The sequence below is a fragment of the Ahaetulla prasina genome, chromosome 1 (assembly GCF_028640845.1).
Source record: "Ahaetulla prasina isolate Xishuangbanna chromosome 1, ASM2864084v1, whole genome shotgun sequence".
NCBI lineage: Eukaryota > Metazoa > Chordata > Lepidosauria > Squamata > Colubridae > Ahaetulla > Ahaetulla prasina.
The window spans coordinates 247,009,416-247,033,795 of record NC_080539.1 but is presented as its reverse complement, the minus strand read 5'-3'; the positions used below and the strand labels follow the sequence as shown (position 1 = coordinate 247,033,795).

Genomic DNA, 24,380 nt, shown 5'->3' with positions numbered 1-24,380 from the left:
GGTGGGAATAGCAGGAATCTTTCTCCCTGAAAGCCAAGGTTTTTAATGAAATATCCTTACAAAGCAGTTTTTTTCATTACCCTATCTACAAAATAGGGCAGGTTTGCCTTTGTTTTCTTAAAAGATTCTGCAGAAATGGCAATTTTTGCAAAGCGCCTTCCCCATTATTCACAACCATTCAATGAACTTATAAAAGTTAAGACTGCTGCTCTATTTCTTCCTGATCACAAAGAAGGGATCAAATTGAGTTCAAGGAACTTTTATGTCTGACCAATTCAGCAAGAGAAATGAATATTGTTCACAAAAACATCACTACATCTGAAAAGGATTTCTAACCATGAGAACTGAGAAAGCTACATAATTCAATCCCTACTCAACTGAATAATTCTAAGCTTTTCTAATGGACTGCACTGAAAATTAAGGTTTAGCCAGTATCCATAAGCATCTTATTTTGGGAACTGTCAATGCACTATCCATCTTTTAGAACTGACGCCTGAAACAAGAGCTAGGAATAATGCAGTAGTTTGAGTAAAGTTTGACTTCTAATGACTTAACAGGAATGTCCAACTACTTTTCTTAGCAACTATACAAAAGAGGTTTTCTACTGCCTTCTTTTGGGATTTTAAAAAAATCTTCCCAATGTAGTCTACAGCTCTTTCTGGTGGTCTTCTATCTGTCTCATGGACCTTGGGCTAACTATGGATATTAAAAGACTAATATGTTGGCTTGGATTTCTTATTCTTTTCTGGACGTGCTCTTTTTGCCTTGTTACATCATTTTTCCTTCTCGTTTTTAGCTATTGAGGATAGCTATGGAGTTGGTTAATCATATATAAATTAGATAAATAAATAAATCCCAGTACTTCTGTTTGGAATGTTATACCTGCTTCCGTTTTGAAATTGTAAAAATCATAGTCATTCCATTCCACACCAGGGAAAATAGATGATTTCAAAAACTGCATGGTGAAAAGATTTATGAATATTGTGAGAGACAAAGCAACAGAGTGGGTCCAGATCCAAAGATTAACCCAATATTTCATACAATCATAGAGTTGGAACGGGTCTCTTAGACCAACAATTCCAACCTCCTTTCAATCCAAGAATCTAAACTAAACATTAAACAAATTGCCATCTGGCCTTCACTTTAACACTTCTAATTGAAGGAGGGAGAGGGCAATAGTTCCACAATTACTGTCTTTTTAAAGAATTCAGTTGGAATCTACAATCTGGCAATTTCAGTCCATTACTTTATATGAATGGTGAAATCCAATTTTTTTTACTACTGGTTCTGTGGGCATGGCCTGGTGGGCGTGGCGTTGCTTGGTGGGCGTGGCAGGGAAAGGATATTGCAAAATCTCCATTGCCACCCCATTCCAGGGGAAGGATACTGCAAAATCCCCATTCCCTCCCCATTCTGGGGCCAGCCAGAGGTGGTATTTGCCAGTTCTCTGAACTACTCAAAATTTCCGCTACCAGTTCTCTGAACTGCTAAAAATTTCTGCTACCGGTTCTCCAGAACCTGTCAGAACCTGCTGGATTTCACCCCTGCTTTATATCCTATAGCCTGGAATAAGAGGACATATTCTTAGGTAACAAGTCTATCTTACATTACGCACAAAAGTTCTGCATTTCCCCTTAGTTTCCTTTTGTCAAAGTTAAATATACCAGCTCCTTCAATCATTTACAGGCCTTAATTTCTGGTCCCCTGATTATATTCACTGGTTTTTTTCTAAGCCTGTTCTAATTCCTCTGACTACTCCGTAAAAGTGCCCTAAACTGAGCGCAATAAACAGAGTGGGTTCTGACTGAAGTAGAATAGAGTAGAATAACTATTTCTCATAGTTTGGAATATATACTTTGACTGACCCAGCCTAAAACTACATTTGATTTTTTTGGGCAGCCATATCACAGTTCTGCTTCACATTCTATTTGCAATCAACTATTTTTATAAGATCTATTTACATACCTATTGAGCATTTGTACAATTACTTGCATAAACTTAATAACAAAGTCACAGTTCTTTAATTCCTATATTTATAAAACTCCATGCAGTGTTCTTGGTAGTTTCTTTTTATTTTAAAATGATTAATTGTTTTATACGTTTGTACATTACTCTTGATTTTATTGGAATGTTGGTTCTACCTATAGTGAGATGCTCAGAGTCATTTAAATAGGATGGGTGATATACTAATTGAATTAATAATAGTAATAACAACTACAACAATGAAAATAACAGCAGTGTTACATAGCTTGTTTTACACTGCCTTCTTCCAGGAGACTTTTCAATTTTCATAGCCTTGGGATTTCCTGATGGTGTCCATTTTAGTATTAGCCAGATCCAATTCTGCTTAGTTTTTTGAGATTAGCTTTAAATAGCTTGAAAAATGTCTAACATTTCCAACTCTAGAAACCAGGTGAAAATTCAGAGCCTGTCAGCTTTTGTTTGCAACAGCTTGAAGGCAAGGTCACCAAAGGTACACAAATCTGTTGTCCATGAAGCTTCTGAGCAATAGGAATAAACCCAGGAACGAAAATTGGAAAGAAAACAAATAAGAAAGAATCATTTTCCTTTCCATCTCTGAGCTGACAATGTAAACATGCTCCTTTTCCAAGTGTCACCTTTGCCTGAAATGAGAGATTGGCTTTAAAAATGCATTAAAAAAACTGGCATGGCTATTTTGACCTGAAAAACTATATCCCATGTAGATGCTGGCAGGGAAACATTCAGGCAGCTTAGAACATTTTAACTATAATGTCATATTATGGATGATTTAAACAGAGAGACTGAAAGACACGATTGTCTTGGACAGCTAAAAGATTATAATGGAGTCCCCGTTAATTCTATTTCTTTCTGTCTCATCCAGAATAGTCATCTACTAATGCTACTTTACATCAATAGAATTCATATTTTTAAACATTCAACTGGAAGAGGATTTATTCAGACAAAAATGTAATCTGCGTAAGCAGTATGTTTATTGCTGGGCACATATAGGCTACAGTCATGTGTTTATTTTTGTGACAGTGGTATTTCTGGAGAGATGAGCAAAGAATGGCAGAAATCTATGTCAACAGTACATCATCTCAGCAGGGTCACTCAAGGTGTAAAGGTCATCCCAGCTGCCCAGATAATGTAAGCAGTCACCTATATTGGGCAGCAGCATTATGGGAAGATGCTGGAAGTAGAAAAAAAAATCATCATTTCACACTGTGTAGGAGAAAGCTATGGACAACCAATCTGTATTTTGCCAAGAAAACAACATGGATAGAAGATATAAAATAATGGAGGGCACAGGGTCAGATGATGGGCTCCTCAATTGTGGCATTCAACAGGCTGCTGAAGAAAAGATGAGGATCTTTTGGAATACAAAGGATGCTTATGACATGACTACATTAAAGCTGTGGGACATCTAGTTGCCATGTAGTTAAAGAAAATCTGAAGCAGCAAAGACAATTCTAGCGGGAAAATGGAGATGAGGTAGGTGCTGGCTTCAAAAAAGGATTGGACTACTTTGTAGGGAACCCAGAGATCAGTAGCTATTAGCCTTGATGGCTCTGTGACTACTTTTGAAAGCCATTTGCTGGGAGATTGATGGCCTTCCTTGTGCAGTTGTTTGATTACTGTGAAAATAGATAGTTGGACTAGACAGCCTAGGGGTGTGATCCAGCATGGTAATGCTTACGTATTTAAGAAACATGTTTATGGAAAAACTTAACACAAGGAAATACATAAACCAATTACTATTTGACATTTTAGTTATCAATGAATTTAAATGAACTGGGATTGAACACTTCTGAATCAGAAGATCATATACCACACTGAAGACATGAAACATAAGGAAGGAACCAGTGGTGAAATGTAAAATTTGTTACTACTGGCTCTGTGGGCATAGCTTGGTGGTGGTGGGGGGCTAATGTGACTGGGTGGATGTGGCCAACTTTGGCCAAAGTGCTTATAGAAAACATGCTTTTAAAAGCCTGTGATGATCAGGCAACTCAGCTGGGATCGCCAGAGGAAAAAAAGCTTTTAAAAGGTTCTGACGATCCCAGCTGAAGTTGCCTGATCGTCAGAACCTTTTAAAAAAATTTTTTAACAACCTCTTCGGCCGAAGAGCTTGTAGAAAACATGCTTTTAAAAGGTTCTGGCGACCAGGCAACTCAGCTGGGATCGCCAGAGGAGCCTTTTAAAAACTTTTTTTTTACAACCTCTTCGGCCAAAGAGGTTGTTAAAAAAAAGCTTTTAAAGGGTTCTGACGATCCCAGCTGAGCCGCGTGATCATCAGAGGCTTTTTTTTTCTTTTAAAAGCATTTTTTCGGCTGAAGAAAAAAATGCTTTTAAAAGTAAAAAAAAACCCTCTGATGATCACACGGCTCAGCTGGGGCAGGGGGAGGGGCCAGAGATTTTTGCTACTGGTTCTCTGAACCACCCGCTGTCATTGCTACCAGATCGGGAGATCTGGTCCGAACCGGGAGCATTTCACTCCTGGAAGGAACGGTGTTTTTATCATCAGGAATTATCCTGGAAGGGCAGTACATTGTATTCAATGATCAAATAATATCAATTAGACTTTGCAGACAATGGTTGAATAAGACAGTTGTTCAAGTTTATATTCCAACCATTGATGGAAAAGAAGATGAAGTTAGCCAGATTTATGGTAGAGTTTAATTGTAAATAGAATATGCAAGCTGTTGGTTGAAAATTGGAATGCCAAAACATTACAGAGGAAATCATAACTGAACTATACGGTCATTCCTGAAATGAAGCAGGAATATTTCTTATAAAATTCTGCCAATCCAATGATTTCTTCAGTGCTAACACAGTCTTCAAGCAACTATATACATAATCTTCATCAGGTAGTATATAGAAAAGTAACCTTGGGTCAGTGGTGGGATTCAAGTAATTTAACAACCGGTTCTCTGCCCTAATGATTTCTTTCAACAACCAGTTTGCCAAACTGCTCAGAAAGTTAACAACCGGTTCTCCCGAAGTGGTGCGAACTGGCTGAATCCCAACACTGCCTTGGATAAATTATTGTTACAAGTAGATGGACATTCTTAATGATAACAACAAAGATGTGGATAAACTGTTGATCAGATCAAAACTGTGAAAGTTCTAAGGCAAGCTACAGCAGCAGCAGAAAGTTTCCATGGTAGTGTACAAGATTGACCGCATAGCTACCATTTTCAAGAAGAACCTCTGGAATTGCTTTGAAATCCTGAATCTCATTGATTTGAAACCAGAAGAACTGAGGAATGAAGCCAAAGATACTATCTACTTTCACAAATGTTTAATATTAGATGAAATGCACCAAAACAAATTTCTTGTGTATCCAATCACACTTGGCCAATAAATTCAATTCAATTCAATTCAATTCAATTCTATTCTATTCTAGAAGAAATTAGAGCAGCAATCCAACATAACATTGAAGAGTGGTATGTAAGCTTCCGATTTGCCTTTTGATCAACCACAATTTTGCCTTTCTTTCAAAGCAACAAACTGTGGATAATGTTGACTATGACTCATTTGAATCAAGACAAATTACTCTGGATAACTTTCAAACGTCCAATGAAATAGGAAAGAGGTAGCCTATGACTCCACCAACTGCTGCAGCTTCTCCTACTTCACTAAGTACGGCAAGTCCAGTCATACCTATATCGGATCCATTCATAACGTAACTGGGGCTGCAGAGTAACAATTGTGAGAACAATACTTGCATAATGCAGAACAAACGAATAAAATTGGTGTCGATTCCAGAATGTACAAGAAAAAAGAATAAACCAGAGGTCTTTGTACATTGCATCGATTTCTAATTGGGACTAATGAGGATGCACTAAAAAAAAAGAGAGCTGCTTTCAAATTATTCTCTTTGTTTCAAACGATACGTTCAGGCCAATGTTTTCTACTTTCTTTGAATAATGACGAAAGGTATTCTAAAATGAATCAGTAGCAATATGTTTCCCTAGTGCTTTTCTTTTTAAGACAGCGTGAAATATATCCGACCCATAAATTTTCTTACCCTTCTGTTCTGTACATTGAACATCTCTCCAGGGGGATTTTTAGCACTCCGTTATTCAAACCAACAAACAATGATCTGCCACTGTGCAATATTTGAAGACTTTGGATTGGCTCCTTTTGGCTGGCGGGAAGAATCTGCATTTCCTCTAAATAACAGCTCCTCAGGCTCTTATTAGTAGTAGACAGTGCCTTCAAAATGGTGCCATCCTCTAGCAAAATGAGAAACACAACACAAGCAAATCAAGGTGTTAATTTATTTTAACGTCCGGGATAGAGTTATTAGCTAGATTCCATTTACAGGTAGTCCTTGACTTACAATCATTTGTTCAGTGACCACTCAAAGTTACAATGGTATTGAAAAAAGTGACAATCTTCCTCACACTTGAGACTATCACAGAATTCCCCCAATCACATGCACTCGGCAACCGGCATGTATTTATGATGGTTGCAGAGTTCCGGGATCATTTGGGACCTTCCCAGCCAGCTTTTGATAAGCAAAGTCAAGCTGATTTCACTTAGTGACCATGTGGTTCACTTAATTAGAGGAGTGATTTGCTTAACAATTGAGACAAAAATAGTCATAAGATTGGGTATGTCTCACTTAATAACCATCTTGCTTAGCAACAGAAATTCTGGTCCCAATTGTTGTCATAAGTCGAGGACTGTCTGTTTTGCAACCGTGCTTCATTCTCATTTCTTGCTTCTTCTCTTTTTAAATATACAAATAAAAATACAGGTTAAAAATGTAATTTTTCATTTTTTGAAAATAACACAGCATTACTGAATTACCTTACAATCAATATCCTTTATAAACATAATGTGGCCTAAGCACATATCATTGATACGGGGGAAGCACTTTGAAGAAATCAAAGAGTACCAAAAAGTTGTTACTCCCTGAAGCAGATAAGGATAAGACTATCAAATATTGGATGCATCTATATTTATCAGTATTCCTTTACTGATAAAGGAGCTAGCATAAATGTCTCCTGCAGAACTCACATAAAACTGTATTAGTATGTTCTTAATTTGTTTTGCTCTAATATATTAACATTGGAAATACAATTACAAATTCAAAAAGAGCACTGCACATGATTTCCAACTGAAAATTAGAACAGAACTGTTTTTTACATGGCCCATGGCCAATCATGTGTTATAACTGATGAAAAGCTTATATATATAGGCTTATATTGTAGTAGACCTCTGAGCTGTCTCTTCACGTGGCTATGACATTAATCTTGAATGGACAATTATGACATAGTAGATTTGAGCATTATGCATCAAATAAAATTTGTAATTTTAATTGTATTTGCACATTTACTGAACTCAACTCAGCTCAACTAACTTAGATCAACATATAAAAGAGAACATGGTGTAGAGACTCTGTCTTAGTCAAAACAGAGACAGGGCTTTGCAGTGTTTCTGATTGGATCTAGGGAATGTACTTCAATGCTCAGGCAAGCATAAGCACCTGTATGCAGCACTTCAAAACAGCCAACTTTTTCCTGGGATAGCACAGCACTACATGGATTGAGCAGCCATGTTGAGACTATATATGTGGCATTTTAGAAAGCATGGGTCAAAGTTCATCATCAAATGAGTTAAGTTGGTGGTCACAGGATAAGATGTTCCATCCTGTATTGGGGCTCAGAGACTGGAGGAGAGATTCTGTCCTTTTGAGGGGGAAATGAGGTTAAACTATAGATTTAAGGTCCAAAAGATATTTATGGAAACTTATTTCACTGCATCTATGCCCTTGTTGTTTAGATTGTTGCTGGACCTAATTAAAAGTTAAATTGGAATGGAACAAACCACATTCTAAACAGCAAATTGCTGGCACAGACACCTCCCTGGAAGAAACAGAGTGGAGAGATGCAATTAAATTAAGAGACACAGCTTGAGAGACAAGGAGATTTGTTCTCTCAAGAACTGCCACCCCAGAGAACCTTATGTATTACCTGGAGGAAGGAACAAATGGTGAGTGAACAAATTACCACCTCTATCTATATATCCCTCTCTTGTAGAAATCAGGCTGATCCCCTCCCTGATTGCATTCGCAAAGGTTCAGAGAGATTCCAGAGAGCATTTTAATTGAAACAGACCATTTCCATTTGTTGATTTATTTATAGTTGTTTTATTTGTGAATTCTTTTACCTTATTTTGAATTGCTCTTTTAATAATAATTGAGATTTGATTTTATATTGTTGTTGCAATTACCATAGGTGTTTTAAATTGTTTTTCTGTATCATGTTAACTGAGAGTAGTTTTGATTGTGTGGGAGACAAATATAATGAAAGATAGATAGGTAGGTAGGTAGGTAGGTAGGTAGGTAGGTAGGTAGGTAGGTAGGTAGATAGATAGATAGATAGATAGATAGATAGATAGATAGATAGATAGATAGATAGATAGATAGATAGATAGACAGACAGATAGATATGCATAGATGGATGGATGGACAGACAGAGACAGATACTGTATTTTATTTTGTCAATTTGACTCTTTCTCACGTTGGTTATTATGAGTAACATTGTGTTTGGGATTGCATTTTTCTTTAAAAAATACCATAGTACAGACTACTTGTAGTTTCATGTTTAGAAAATACTCTTTTATCAGACGGACACAGTATGACTTTCAATTAGGTTTTCCCAACTCAAGAAAATAATGTGTAGTCATGGAATAAATTATAGTAGCACTTAGAGGACCCATTTATCTTAACATAAAATCAACTTTCTCTTAATATATACTCTTTTTTAAAAATGGAGCCACAGCATAAATTATGTTTTGCCAAAATGTTAAACCTGAATCCCGTGACGAAAGTAAATTATTTTTATAATAGTCCAGAGACTTACCCAGGTTCTTCTATCTTAAAAAGAAGCCAACACTGAAAATCAACCTAGTACTTAAAGCTTAGTAACAAGCATCACATAAGGCACTTTCACTGATTACACCAGAAGTAGCAGCTATTAAGAACATGGATGCCTTTCCAGTAATCACTACATTAAAATAACTTTAAATTCAGAAAAAATGTAAATGGTTCTGTGGTTTTCGAGAATAAATTTAAATAGATGTAGAGGAGATGGATATACGGTATGTGTGGATTTTTATGTAAATGTTTATCTATATGACATGCATGTTTTAGTCAAAGGAGATATAGAAGGCATGGCAGAATGCATGTTTTGCAAATCCAAGATCCCAAGTTCGATTTCTGGGGGGGAAACGAATTTGTGATCTTTACCTAATACATTGGAGAGTTGTTGCCAATTAGAACAGATAATATTAAGTTAAACCAAGCAGGGTTATGTTAAAGTCAGGCAATTTAGTGCTCCATATATATTTTGAATTAAAATTCCCAAAGCCTCAGCCAGCATGACTAATGAATTAAGTTGCTACCAACCGCTGAATACTGAAAAATCACCAAAATGTTACCTTAGTTCCTGTATTCCTAATAGCACAAATACTCTTCTTACAATCTATAACTTTCTATCCTTTTGCCTAAATTGCTATCCACAGTGCAAAGCAATTTAATATTCCTTATCTGAGAGCCTGGGTGTATGTATAAGAAAGCTGACAACACAGAGATATTTACTCTGTATATATCCACCCAAGTACCTTGCTATCTATTTGCTATCGCTTCTAAAACAGAATCTTTATTCGGAAAACATTTGTTCATAAAAATCTCATTTGGGAAAATATTAGGTAAATATGATTCTGTTTTCATTTATAGTAGGTCTCTTCTCCATTAGCCTTTGATTGAGGCTCTGCTTTCTTTTGGGGAGGTGTATTTCTTTCTTTCAAAAGGGATGCTAGAAATGAAAGAATGGGACAAGCTAAACTGCAGGAATACAACCATAATTTTGATAGAAATGAATCACAAGCTCGGTGAAAGAGGGGAACCCAGATACAACCCCTGCTCGATATAGGGTCTGCTGTAAGTTTTGGACTGATAGCTATTCAGCCTCTATCTGAAGTTCTTTAGTGAAGGAAGGGGCTGGGGGCACAGGTAGTGGTTCTGACCAGTTCTGGAGATGTTGAGTAGTTCAGAGAACCGGCAAATACTACCTCTGACTGGCCCCGCCTCCATCTATTTGGTGCCTGCCGAATCCCAGCTGATTGAGTCCCAGCTGATCAGCTGGGTCTTCTTTTGTTTCCCTCCACATGGAGCTGGAAAGCAGGTTAGTAGGGTGAGGAGAGAATGGAGATTTTACAGTATCCTTCCCTTCACCTGGAGTGAGGTGGGGTGGGGTGGAAATGAAGATTTTACAGTATCCTTCCCCTGCCACACCCACCAAGCCACGCCCACAGAACCGGTAGTAAAAATTTAATTTAATTAAAAATTTAATCCCACCACTGGCGAGGGGTGTTCACACCACTTCATGAGACAACTTAATACAAGTGTGTAACTACGTCCTACTATTAACTACTATTGCAGTAATCGATCAGACATGCTCTTATTATAAAAAGGTAGCCCTCAATTTAATTACAATTTGTTTAGTGATTGTTTGAAGTTACAACAGCACTGAAAATGGGACTTACAACTGTCTTCACACTTACGCCTGTTGCAGCATCCCCATCATTACACAATCAAAATTCAGGTGCCTGGCAACCAGCATCTATTTACAACAGCTGCAGCATCATGGGTCACTGATCACCATTTGCAACCTTCCGTGCCAGCTTTCAATATGCAAAATCAATGGGGGAAGTCAGATTTGTTTAATGACCATGTGATTCATTTAACAGTTGTGGCAAAAAAGTTTCAAAAAATCAGGCATGACTCACTTAACAACCCCCTTGCTGAGCAATAGGAATTCGGGTCTCAATTGTTGTTCATAGAATAGAATAGAATAGAATTTTTTATCGGCAAAGTGTGACTGGTCACCCAAGGAATTTGTCTTGATGCATATGCTCTCAGTGTATAAAAAAGATACATTTATCAAGAATCATAAGGTACAACACTTAATGATAGTCATAGGGTACAAATAAGCAATCAGGAAACAATCATAATTCGAGAACTACCTGTACTCAGTTTCACTCTCATATTTTACCTCCTTAATTACCATCACTACAATCACCACCAGTGGAATGAGCTGGTAGAAACAATAATGATCTAAAAATAAGGTCCCTAGAAACCAGTAATATAAGTCCCATATATTCTTAGTAAAATATGTTGCATTCAGGATTCACTGCTTCTTAAAATCATCTCTTATTCTTGGTTGGCTTATATCCTACCCATAAGGATAATACTCATACTCATAGGAGCTGTGGTGGCGCAGTGGTTAGAATGCAGTATTGCAGACTAATTATGCCAACTGCCAGGAGTTCCATCCTGACTGGCTCAAGGTTGACTCAGCCTTCGATCGTTCTGAGGTCTGTAAAATGAGGACCCAGATTGTTATGGGCAATATGCTGACTCTCTAAACTGTTTGGAGAGTGCTGTAAAGCACTATGGAGCAATATATAAGTTTAAGTGCTATTGCTATAAGGAAAGGCCAATTTTCATAGCATTTTATTTTTGAAAACCCTCAGTGTAGAATTTGAACCAATGGATCATCTGAATCAATGGAAGATAAGAAAAGCTCCTCTGGTATGAAGCGCACTCACCTGTTCCAATGTACATCACATGATAGAGTGTATCCTTGCCCTGAACAATGTCAACCACCAGTTTGGAAAAACGGATGTTGTCCTGAGTAACATATGGATCCACAGAGACGGGTTGCACCACATCATTCATTAGGAACAAGCGCTGAGCATCCTGCAGGATCCTTTCTGTTAGATTCTCATTGGGGCCATCATCATTCAATACTCCACACTGAAGAACAAGAAAAGGAACCAAGATATTTAGTCTCATATTATTTAACTCAATTATTTAAAACTTTACCTAAAATATTATTGAATGAATTGTTCTGCCATTCATTTGTAAGTACTTTTGGTTTACCTCACTGTTATCTCTAATATCCTTACCCTACATATCTCATCTCTGACAAAGACTTTTGTTTTTTGGCTAGGGATGTCTTTAACGGCAAGATTGTATTTTAGTTTTTAAACCTTAATTACATTGGTTGTGTGTACAAAAAAATAATAATGATTGTGTATTTTTCAGTTCTCAGATTTCCATATTAAATATCCTGCTTGAAAGCAAGCGAGGAATTACCTTTTTCTCCAATAATTTCCCCCCCAGTCACTATATTATCTTTGTCATCTCCTGAAGGCTTCATTGACCTTCTGCTCCTTCTCTACTTGAAACATTCTCTAAAAAAGTCTTATTATCAACCATCATTGCATTCCTTTTTATAAGATTCTCAACTTCGCTTTGTAATCTTCTCATACTTCTTTTGCAGTGCAAATTTTATTCTTTTAAAAGGACTACAGAATGTCCAAAATATCCCACAATGCTACTTGAGTTGGGAACATATGACATAATAAACCTCCAATGAACTGGTATCTGATGGGTATCTAGCATAAAAAACAGGAATGGAATCAACAAACTAATGTCTGTAACTCTCCCCCCCCCCACAAAGAAAGGCAGTAAACAGGGATAGAGAAGCAGGCATACAGTTGATAGCAGGACAGCTGTGAGTTTTCTGCTGAAACACAACCTTGGCAACACTGAGTTACCAGAATCCTCATATATGCAAAGTGACCTGATATACGCAATACAATGGTACAAGCAGACAGAATGGGTACGCTCTTGATCTCTTCAATTAAATAGTCATATGACAGGACTGACGAAACCTGGAACAGCACCCTTTGGAGATAAACATGGTTTCCACTCTTGAAGTCTCTTTAAAGCTGGCAAATAAAAGCTTGTCAAAATTGAATTAAAAGATGGAGGAAGGAGACCATCAAGCAAGGAATAGGATTAAAGGAGAATTTGGCTGAAGGATCTGATCTCCCTTATACTACCTGGAGGATCCTGAATAGGTGGAGAATTGGAGTGCCTAAATGTAAAAATAATATGCTCAAGTGGAGGCTTTTAGTGGATAACAACATGCTATGTGAATGTAGAGAGAGACACAGAGCCTGGCCGATCTGCTGGCATTCAGCTACTACCAGAAACGTATATAGATAATGACTTATTTTTGGCCAACGACAAAGGTGGCTTCATTCTGGCAGTTTAAAGTTTGATCTAGACATGGAAGACCTGGCTTTGTTCCTAGCCTGAAGTTAGACTGTTTGTAGAAGAAAATTGTGGTGGCAATTTTTTTCCTATATGTCATTTATGTGTTTTTGTACAGGCAGTCATGCTTCCTTTTCAATTACATGGTCTTTTAAATATTGTAAATTGCCCAAAGTTTTTTGGGAGTCAGGCAGCCTCAAAATCCAATAAACTGAATTGTATTGCACTGAATAGAATTGACCGTTTACTGTCAAAAATATAATTTTGGAGATGACCAATGCTAACACAGAATGCTGTGTTACTGCTAATGCATTTAATTATTGTAAGATTTGGGATTGCAAAACTGAAGCCTACATTCGACTGTCGAAGATCATTGGATGACTTTTGGTCAGCCACTATCTTTAAACAGCTTCAAAGTATTGTTATGGAAATGAAAATAGAACTGGGAATCCTGTTTATGTCAGCTGAAACTCCTAAAGGAAAAGGGAGAAATAAACCTAACAGATAAACAGACACATAAGTGAATATTATCTCCTATAATTCTTCTTCCTAGCTATATTAAGCTAAGAAATGACACAAATAGCACCACTCTGGTACCGCTTTATGTACAGCTAGATCAAGGTTTCTGTTCCTATCCACTAATTCATGCATGCCACTTACCCACATAAACTTAAATTCCTTATCTCCAAACTTGCTAGTCAACACACAAGACCGATTAATTCCAATGTTTTACCGTAGATGAAATAAAAAAGGTTCTGAGTGAGTTGAGATTGTCCTAAAGTACCTGAAAGTTTGGGATTGGATTGATTGTTGGGAGCCATGCAGATCTTGGATTCTCCTGGTATCGGAAAGGTCCATTAAAGGCTTGTGTAATAGCACTGAGATTGAAGGCACACACTGCTGACGCAGCAATACTGTTTCTAGACACAAGGACAGAAGTGAAGAGAAAGGAAGAGAATCAATTTAATCTTTGGAGCATTGACACTTTCATCATAACAGACATCAAATCTCGGAAAACAAATGACACATGGATTGCCAAGAAGCAGCACACAAGGCTACAGGTCTCAGAAGGGATGAAAAGAATCTACATGGATGTGATGACAATTAGGAGATGTTGAAAAGCCCCCCCCCAAAAAACAAAACAAAACACCTCATGTGATTTAAGACTGGGAAAAGCAATTTTGACACGGAAAGTCACACACAGTTTAATTCACAAGAAACATTAATACTGATACCCCATCAATCCTGACTGGTGGTAAGTGGGCTTAATTTTTAAACCTCTAGTTTATTTTTCAAGGTGAGATTTAATTTTAAGCTCCACAGGTTCCATTGCAAGATATTAATTCACCCTCTGACGAAGTCCAGCCACATCTATTAAAGTAGCCTTTCTATTTGAATAAGAGGCTCAAGACATGTCAGGAATATGGAAATCAGAACTTGTCTAATCTTTTACCTAATACTGTTATCTACCAGAACTTCAGAAGCAGCTGAACACACTCCAAAGGCCTAGAATATGATCTATTGAAGCAGAACTCTGAAGCAAGCCAAATCTAAGCAAAGCCTTATTGGATACCAAGTCTCCTAAAAACATTGTTTTGATTATTCCCAGGTTATTCCCATTATTCGCTAAATGTTTCTGTAAATTTTTGTACATTCAAAAAGTTTCTGGTATAGATTTTTCAATATCCAAATGACTTACAAAACAAAATCTCTACAGAGCCTCACTTCTTCTGCTAATTAAAAAGAGCAGCAACCTTTTAAAGAAATGATGCTTTTTACAATATATTTATATCTCTAGGAGTATGCATTCAGTTTTCCTTAACTTTTTCTTCCATTAAAATTGAGAACTGCAGTCATTTAATTGTGGTCTTTGTTTAACCCACATGTCAATCATTATCAGATTAATAGTTGAAAAGGAAACCACTTAGCCATTACAACACATAAGTGCATTTTTGAGGTTTAAGAATAGATTGGAACTAACAGCTGAAATAGAAGAGTAGGTGAGAAAGCCAAACAAAATATTTGACGTAAGTTTTCAACTGTGCTGGATCTTTTCTACATAATATTATCTTCACTCTGTTTTTTCATTCTATTTGAGATACATCCTTATTCAAATGCAATCTACAAAGCTCTGGGATTTTATAATTTGAAGAGTATCAGTTTCAACACAAAGTACTTGTAGGGCCAAACTGAAGATTCAAAACATTTCTGTGTTATTTTAAGTGGTGGGAAGAAGGAGGACAAGCATCAAAGAGGAATCAGGGAGTTCAAAATAGTTTTTAGAAAGTGTCTAAAAATACAGAAGACTCTTTCAAAACAGCATGAAAGGCATGTCATCCTGCTGTGCAAATATCTGAATGATTGCTTTTCATATTGTGTCGCTCCTGGAAATAATTTGGACTTCTATGAAAAGAATAATTTTTTTTTACTAAACTGGTAATGTTTTACCAACGGGAACAACTGCCTTCCAAGTTGTGAAATTTTATGCAGGAAACAAGTATTTGGGCAAAGTATTTAAAGTATCTTGGTCCTGGCAAAAGGAAAGAGAACGAGATCCTATGCATGGAGAAAACAATATAAACATCCATTTCTATTATTCTTTACCCATAAGCATGAATGCAGTTTGTGTAATACTTGAATTAGTATCCTAGCAACTTCCAGCATACACTGCAGGAACTGCTTATGGGTCTAGCATTCTTCTCAAAAGGGTTAGACCGCACTTTTTGGAAGACTCCACCAGGATCATCAAAACATCTTAAGAACTTTCTTGATCTGTACCTGAGCAGAAGATCCCTTTTTCCTCTTGCCAAAGCAAAAGCAGTTGCTAAACTTGGAATAAGTCTGCAGGCTTGCTTTCCTCTCCCAGCCATCCTTCCCATCCATTGAGCAATGCAGCAGTTGGCTGTGAACTTGTTAAAGTGCTCCATGATGAACCTTTCTTCATTCCTGCCTAAGTATTACTGACATGTTGCATGTTCACAGAAGGCCGCTCTTTAGACAATGCTAATGACAAATGACATTCTAATGCCTTCAGGCACAAGTGGAGAAGCAAAATAATAGTCTTAAAAAAACAACCCTGTGCATGGTTAGAGGCTGGAATGGGGTTTCTAAAGCAAGTCACTGAATGTTTCGCAGCAAATTTCATAGCAGAAGTTCATATTTGGATGATTCAACAGTTTTATGACTTTGGATCTGGCATATTGGGCTGAGTGACAACTCTTGTCAGCATGCACAGCAGTTGTGGGCTGAAAAATGCAGAACTGGAGCTTTAACAATAAACAAAGATGCCTACCCTGAAAACAACTGATTCAGAAACAGATATTCCGCTGATTCAAACATTCCAAAATTTCAAGTGGAAAAGACCTACAGAAGTATAAAAGTACTGTAGTGTTACAGTATGCAAAGCATTCCAAACCATCTTACTGCCTGGCTAAGTATTATTATGATTGTAATTATTGTGACTTTTTTTCCCCCCAACGATGATTATGATGATGATGATGATAACGATGATGATGATGATGTTATCCATTCAGTCATGTCTGACTCTTAGAGATTCTATGGTCCAGGTCTCTTGACATCTTCTTATCTTGCATTCATTCTTTGACTTGCTCTACGCTCTGGTTGGTATCAGCTTTTTTTCAATACTAAACATTTATCATTTAAATAAGGTTTTGGGGTCAAATAAATATTTAAATCAGTTGCTATTGCCTTGGGGAATCATAAGAACTGCACGTATGTGGAGTGAGATAGATTCTGTTCTCAGGATTATCTACATCTTTATCCAATTACACTTCTTGAGCAAATCAGCTGAAATGTAGTATCTCCTTATAAGTTAGCTTCCCAGCTCACAAAGAGCCTATTTTCCTAGCTATGCTAATAAGAATATGAATCGTGAAGAGCAAGGATGCCAGCAGCTGCCGCATTAACCTGTATCAACCTGGGCAGTACATTGCTTCCCAAAAAATCGTGCCTGCAGCCTCTAGAGACTGAGAATATTCTGAAGAAATTCTTCGTTAAAGTGACCGAGAACAGTGATTAAATACATAAAGAGTTATCTTACAAGCTGCAATTGATTTCATCAAAATTCAAATGTGAAGGAAATCAACTGTGGTTTTTATCCTAGCCCAACTATCACTCTTTGGGGATAACGTTTTGGAGATAACTTTTTAGAATCATCATGCCTTTCAAAAAGTAAATGTGAGCCCTTGCCAAGAAAAGTTGCATTCTCCAACTCTATGTAATGGCTATAAATCAACTTCAGGAACCTAAAGACTGTGGACATCAATAACCAGAATCCCCCAGCCAGCATGCTGGATGTACGTTCACTGTTCACTGAGTGCATATTCATTGCAACAGCATGCTGGCTGAGGGATTCTAGCGGCTGAAATCCACACATCTTCAAGTTGCTGAGGTTGAAAAACACTGCTCTAAATCATTCCCCTTCAGTACAGGAACTCCCTTAGAATTCTCTTCATTTATCTTATTTTATTTATTTATTTATTTTTCATGCCGCCCATCTCCCCTACAAGGGGACTCTTGAGGTGAAACTGACAATTGGCTAATACTGTATAGCAGTGGTTCTCAACCTTTATAGTGCTGCGACCCCTTTAATACAATTCCCCATGATGTGGCGACCCCAACCGTAAAATTATTTTCGTTTTGAATTTATCGCGCCTAAAGCCGTATTGGGTAGCGATCTGAACTGCTTGCGATTGCCTTGAGGACGGAGGCATTAAAGCGGAGACTCCTCCTCTATTAACTTTATCGCGCCTGAAGCCAGATTAGGCTAGCGATTGGGAGTGATTGCAGCTGGCTTGAGAGGGAGACATTAGAGCAAAGATTTCTCTCTTTTTTAATTCATCATGCCTGAAGCCGAATTCAGCTAGCGATTTGAAGAGCCTGCAGCTGACTTGTGGAGTCAACCATTGGAGCGCAAATCTTCGACTCGCAAGTATACTTCCCATATTTCCGATGGTCTTAGGCGACCCCTGGCCACGGGTTGAGAACCACTGCTGTATAGTATTACCACATAGTATTAGCAATACCACTGCCTCAAGTTAACTTATTTTGCAATACATTTTGCAAATTGTAATTGCAAAGAAAAGCTCTAAACATATAGAGCAAGTCCAAGAAAGACTTTTCTGATATAGTACTATTAAGTTTGTCCACTGTATAAATCACATTTGTGTCATATGGGTCGCTGAAGAATTGGCGCATTAGATGAGAGTGACAGATTGTTGGGAAAGCAATGGACATGCAAAAAAACCACAACAATGTCCCTGTCCAGCATTTATGGGTATATTTGATCACCATTTCATTTAAAAGGCAGACTGGCTGTGTATTTTCTGGCCCACCAATGATTAATAGGCCGATGAGAAAACACAACATATCCAAAAGCTTGTAAATGTTTTTCAGTGACCCATCTGGAAACTTTTATAACAACTGTTTAAATATTTCACAAGTTGGTTCCCTAAATACCTTTTTTTCCTGCTGACCTAGCTCTGTATTATGCAAGAATGTACAATAAACTGGAATATAACACGTTTTTCCACACTGAAGTGCACCAAACTGGCTGAAGCCTTGGGGTTTCATTTTTGCTTTTGTTTTTGTTTTGAAATTGCTAGTGACCTCATTAAATAAAAGCTTCAAGATTTGTGAGTATAGATACATTTTCCTCATCCTTGAAAAGCAAGTGTGCTTTAAGATACAAATAAGCACCTTTAATATATCAATCATATTACTGGAGTGAATACAAGGCTTAATTTATATGCACTAAGCATAAGCATGACACAAGTCCTGATAGAAGTTAAAAGAATAATTACCATTATTTATCTGGATGGCTGACAAATTGGAACATTTTTTCCTTCTTTGAATATTTGAAAGAACATTGTGTCACAGCACAAAATTCTTATTTGATCTAACTTCAACTATTATTAATAATAATTTGTCTATTCACTTCTGAAGAGGTTCTCTAATGTCTTTTTTCTTCTCAAGTTAAAGAAAAAAATAAGATATAATTTCATATAAGCTCCTGTTTTCTACTACCAAGAGTGCAGTGTAATCAATTAAGGGTGAGATGGAGAAAAATACATTAGCTTCTATTTCTACACTGAACAATGAAAGAAAAACACTGTTCCCTGATTCATCAGATATATCAACTCTGGATAGTTACCAAATAAGAATCTTTTCCAGCTAATCACACCTCAGTTTAATACACCAAGATATGAACAAGCTTTGTGCTTCTCCATATCAGTCACAGCTTTTTTTTTTTTTTGAGTCATCCACAGATTAAATCAGACTACAATTTCCAATTTTATTCCTTCTGGAAAACCAAGGTTCATGGTTCATGGACTAGCCACAACAAGAAACGTCCCTCCCTCCCTCAAATTCCTGCTGGTATTTTACTTTGCTTACGGGAAGCTTGCAGGGAGAAAGTCAATGAGAAAGCCAGCAGCAATTTACAAGTCCAAAGTCAACAGGCAGGCAAGGATCTGCTGCTGGCTGGGGGAGGGAGGGAGCAAAGGTGTGTGAGAGTGGAAATATGGCTTGGGAAACGTACCTGGAGGTCTGTGAGAGGTGCTGTGTAAGTTGGGACAGGTGCTCAGGTAAGTGACATAGGTTGGGAATAGTGTACAGAGGTGTGCAAGAGCTGCTGCATAGATCAGGGAAGTTGAAGCAGCATGAGTCGAGAATGGTGCATGAGGATGCATAACAGGTGCTGCATGGGTTAAGGAAGGGGGGGTTAAGAGGTGGTGCATGGGTTAACACAGGGGGACAGCAGGATTAGGAATGCTGTGTGGGCATGTGCAGGAGATGCCACATCTGGCATCTCCTGCATCTTCACTACTGGGGAGTAGTGAAGGTCAGGGAGGGTACATGGGAGTGTGCAAGAGGTGCATGAGTTGGGGAAGGTACATGGGGAGGTGACATTGACTGGGAAAGGTGTGCAGGGGTCCTTCCTCCCTGTTTCTCTTTCCCTCCCTCCACAATTCCAGAAGGTTGGTAAACCGCTGCTGCTGGGTGGGTGGGGGATAAGGGATTGTGAGAGTGTCTTGTGAGAGTGTGAAACTATCCTGGAACACTGAAAATGAGGAACACCTGACTAGCAGCCACAACTTCCCCACATTTCATTCCTTCAAGGAGTTCCAGATTTTGGACTCATTCTGTAAGTTTCCTTATTGATCAGATTTTGAAACTGCCCATCTCTCTCATAGTTAGTTGAATTGAGGTACTGTGGTTCAAAAATTGTTGCCCTAAGGTGCACCATTTCGCTCAGGTAAAAAATACAGAAGGAAAAGTTTTAGTACTATACAGATATTCTCATTAGACACTTTACCAACTTCCTCCTCTGAATTTACTTTTTAATTTACCTGCAGTAATTGCAACCAACCCATCCACTCCACTCCAAGCCCAAGTTAGATGTTACAGAAAGAGTTATATTCACCGAGCAAGGAAGTCCTCTTAAGCTGCAGTTTAACTTCAGGTTATTCTGCAGGCACCCATGCATTTCAGCAAGGGATATTTGAAGATATTGGCACAGCAAATATAAGACAATCAATACCCTTCCTCTCTTTCTCTCTCTCTCACACAGACAATTTGAAGGTAATTGTTTGAGGGATGGAAATCCTTGACTTCTTAAAATAAATATAACATTATAGGGGAAACCGCCCCCCACAAGCATTAGAAACAACTGAGTGGGAAGACAAAAGAAATAACAAACTCACACATTGGTTGTGAATACTCCATAGATCAAATCCTGTTCAGGAAGATAAAATGTGCTTTGCAGTTCATTGTAGTAAAAAGGGATTTCTCCAGAACGGGAGCAATTCAGCCGAGCCTTCATGAAAGTTGTCCATGTATCTTCCAACAAAAATCGTCCCCCAATGTCATTTTTACAAACTCTGGCCACACGAGAATAGACTGTTTTTCCACAGTCATGCTCTACCGCATTCTCACGGAAAAAGAAGTAAGTGAACAAACCAATGTCATAGGCAGCAATGAAGTTGGGCTCTGGAGAAAAATTAAACCATAAAACACAGTGAGAAATGCATTAAGAAATTGGGCTTTCCGTATGAAGTATGGACAAATGCTCACAAGAGACGTGAAGGAGAAAAACAAATCTTTTCCAGAACGTCTAAGAAACGCAAGCAAGTTATGGTCTGATTCTTAAAAGCACATCAATAATTGATTCTTCAGCATCCAGAGATAAGTTACATGTTATAAATAAGCCATCGGTATCAAAACATAGAGGCAGAACACATACAATCTCACTGTTATTCTTGCTCTTTGGTTGCTGCTTTTTCTCACGGAGTTGAGTTGTGCATTCATTTTTAAATCGGTAGGTTGATTTATGTGTGATGGGATATGTGGGTACAGAGACAGCAAACACAAGTAGTATTACTTGCTCGGCTGTTGGTTTGAAGTTAATGGTGATGCACAGAAATTCCCCGGAGATATGAAGACACTGTTGCCAGCAAAGTCCACCAGAGTTCAAGAAGATTTTCAAAAGGAGAAAGGTTTTACAGTGCGAGCCTCAGAGGGAGGCCCATCATACTGAGTGTTTCAATGTTGCTTTTCAGTCAGCTAATTGATTAAATGAATAGCCATTAAACTAAACAGCCCCGTTAATCACAACAAGCAAGTATTTTAAGGCATTTTGCAAGATTCTTTCAACTAACACATATCATCTCTCGAATGTGAATATACATAAATGCAGGGGTGAAATGTAAAATTTGTAACTACAAGTTCTGTGGGCGTGGCTTGGTGGGGGAGTAATGTGACTGGGTGGGAGTGGCCAACTTTTCTTTTTTTACTTTTAAAAGCATTTTTTCTACAACCTCTTCGGCTGAAGAGGTTGCAAAAAATGCTTTTAAAAGCCTCTGATGATCAAGCAACTCAGTTGGGATCGCCAGAGGAGCCTTTTAAAAGCATTTTTAAACCTCTTCGGCGGAAGAGGTTGTAGAAAAAATGCTTTTAAAGGGTTCTGAGATCCCAGCTGAGTTGCCTGATCGCCAGAGGCTTTTTTTTACTTTTAAAAACATTTTTTCGGCTGAAGAATCTTCATAAACTTTTACCAATGGTGCAGTTTTCGCTAACTGCCAAAAAAGTGGTCTCACGAGTTATTTCATTATTGAATTATTTGGGCTGCATAATTCAACAGACAGGCCCCTAGTAGGTCTTTTTGGGGGATGATCCCATACGTAGAGGAGATCGAATAAGTAATTATTTAATATTGGAAATGATCAGATGGTTTGATATTTTTTCTTTTAAGACAGCAACATTAAACTGTTCAAATGCAAGTCTCCATAACCCAGGCCAAAAAACAACCAGAAAAGATGGAGGAAAATTACATTGACCAAAGTAGTGTGAAAGAAAGCCCGAAGGTTTTTTTAAAAAATCTCAGTCTTAAAAAGTGCCCAGGAGACTTTGTTAGTTGAGTGAATAAGTCATCCAAAGAGTACAGCAAGCTCAGTTCCTCTCTTTCCCACTGGAATTGTTTCCAAACATTTAGAAACGTTCTTTAAAAAAAAAAAGAATTACTAAAGTCAGATGAAGTTGGCTGAGTCAGAGCTGCCATTCTGAAACTGCCATTCTGAATTGTCTTTCACAATGCAACACAATCTTGAAGATTCAGTAAGGGGACTGTACTTTCACAAAATAGACACAATGGCATTCTTAACAGCCGCCTACAGCTTAGGAACAGCTGTTCCCTTGAGATTTTGTTAAAATCTAACCCTGAGAGGTCCTGTAAAACTTTTTTTGCCTGAGTCAACTTTTAATGGAATGGTTAAGTAAGAATAGTTAAGGAATAAAAATTCTGAATTTGTATCTGCTAGTTGGCTGGTATATGTTCATGTAACATGCCACAGCAATGGAAACTAGTGCCTATTTACAACTTTAGAAAAAAACAACACCTTTTCTCAGCTTTCTCATCTATATTTAAAGAACAACATTCCCAATTGTAATGAGAAACATATTATAAATGTATTAGATGAAGAACACAAAAAAATTAACCAGTTGTGCATGTAAATTAACAACGCTTGAAAGATGTTGCATATTGATATCATATAAAATGAAAGAAGCAGCCCTGATATTATGTAAACTTCATATCAAATACAAAAAGCTTAATGTTAAATTTAAGACGTCTTCAGGAAAAGAGGGCTAAAACTTTAAAAAGGTGAGTCAGCCTGGGACCTTTAGGTTATAAACAATATATTAAATTAGGGATACATGACAAATGGCTATGCCATGCAGAGGAGCCAACTGTGGCATTATAGAGATGGAGAAAGGGGGTGACATCAGTGGTGAAATCCAAAAATTTTTACTACTGGTTCTGTGGGCATGGTTTGTGGGCATGGTGTGGTTTGGTTGGCGTGGCAGGGGAAGGATATTGCAAAATCTCCATTCCCACCCCACTCTGGGGCCAGCCAGAGGTGGTATTTGCTGGTTCTCGGAACTACTCAAAATTTCCGCTACCGGTTCTCCAGAACCTGTCAGATCTTGCTGGATTTCACCCCGGGCGACATGTGCTAGCTTTGTCATATAACCATGTAAAATCACTGGGAGGGTGTTGCTTCCACTAAAATCTTTAGTGGAACATTTTAGCTCTACCAGATCTAGTAGTGAGAGCATATTTCAAGTCCCTTCTATCAAACTGCTGGGAAATGTTGAATGAAGGAGAAAAGGACAAGGTGAAAAGACTTGGTTCAGCAGCAATGGGGGAAATCATTGAGACACTTAAAAGGCCAACCTGAAGGGCCAAAATAGATTATTCTGAAGAAGGTCTATCTATATAAGCAAAAGTTAAGAGTTTTTGGTAAACAACAGTTAAAATGTAGCCATTCTGCAATGCTTGGGTACAAACAACCCTTTGGGACTTCACATAACATGAAAGTGCCAAGCTGTCCAGCATAGGAGCTTTGGCTATCGGAGTAAAGCCAGTGCTTCATGGCTTCAGTATAGATGCCATAGAGATCCACTGCACCTCTCCAACTATTGGGTGTAACCAGTGGTGGGATTCAAATAATTTAACAACCTGTTCTCTGCCCTAATGATTTCTTCCAACAACCAGTTCACCAAACTATTCAGAAAGTTAACAACCGGTTCTCCCGAAGTGGTGCAAACTGGCTGAATCCCACCACTGGGTGTAACTCTTGAAAGCTTCAGTTATTACTGTATGACCAAATTGTAATTTTTAATGTGAAAATAACGTTCTTAAAAATATAGCTTGAAATTAATTATAGTAAATAAATAACTG

The 24,380-nt window shown here is 37.8% G+C and overlaps 1 protein-coding gene across 10 annotated transcripts in view; it reads right to left on the bottom strand.

Moving 5' to 3' along the window:
* Positions 1–24,380, bottom strand: part of SEMA5B (semaphorin 5B) — a 578,355-nt gene that overhangs the window by 94,193 nt on the left and 459,782 nt on the right. For 9 of the 10 annotated variants that reach the window (XM_058195316.1, XM_058195280.1, XM_058195269.1 and 6 more), the window contains 4 exons: positions 20,848–21,133; positions 13,908–14,043; positions 11,608–11,815; positions 6,014–6,221 (listed from right to left, as the gene is read on the bottom strand). In XM_058195316.1, coding sequence (XP_058051299.1) covers positions 6,014–6,221; positions 11,608–11,815; positions 13,908–14,043; positions 20,848–21,133 — 838 coding nt within the window. The remainder of the gene's footprint in view (positions 1–6,013; positions 6,222–11,607; positions 11,816–13,907; positions 14,044–20,847; positions 21,134–24,380) is intronic. The other variant, XM_058195354.1, reaches the window with a different exon arrangement.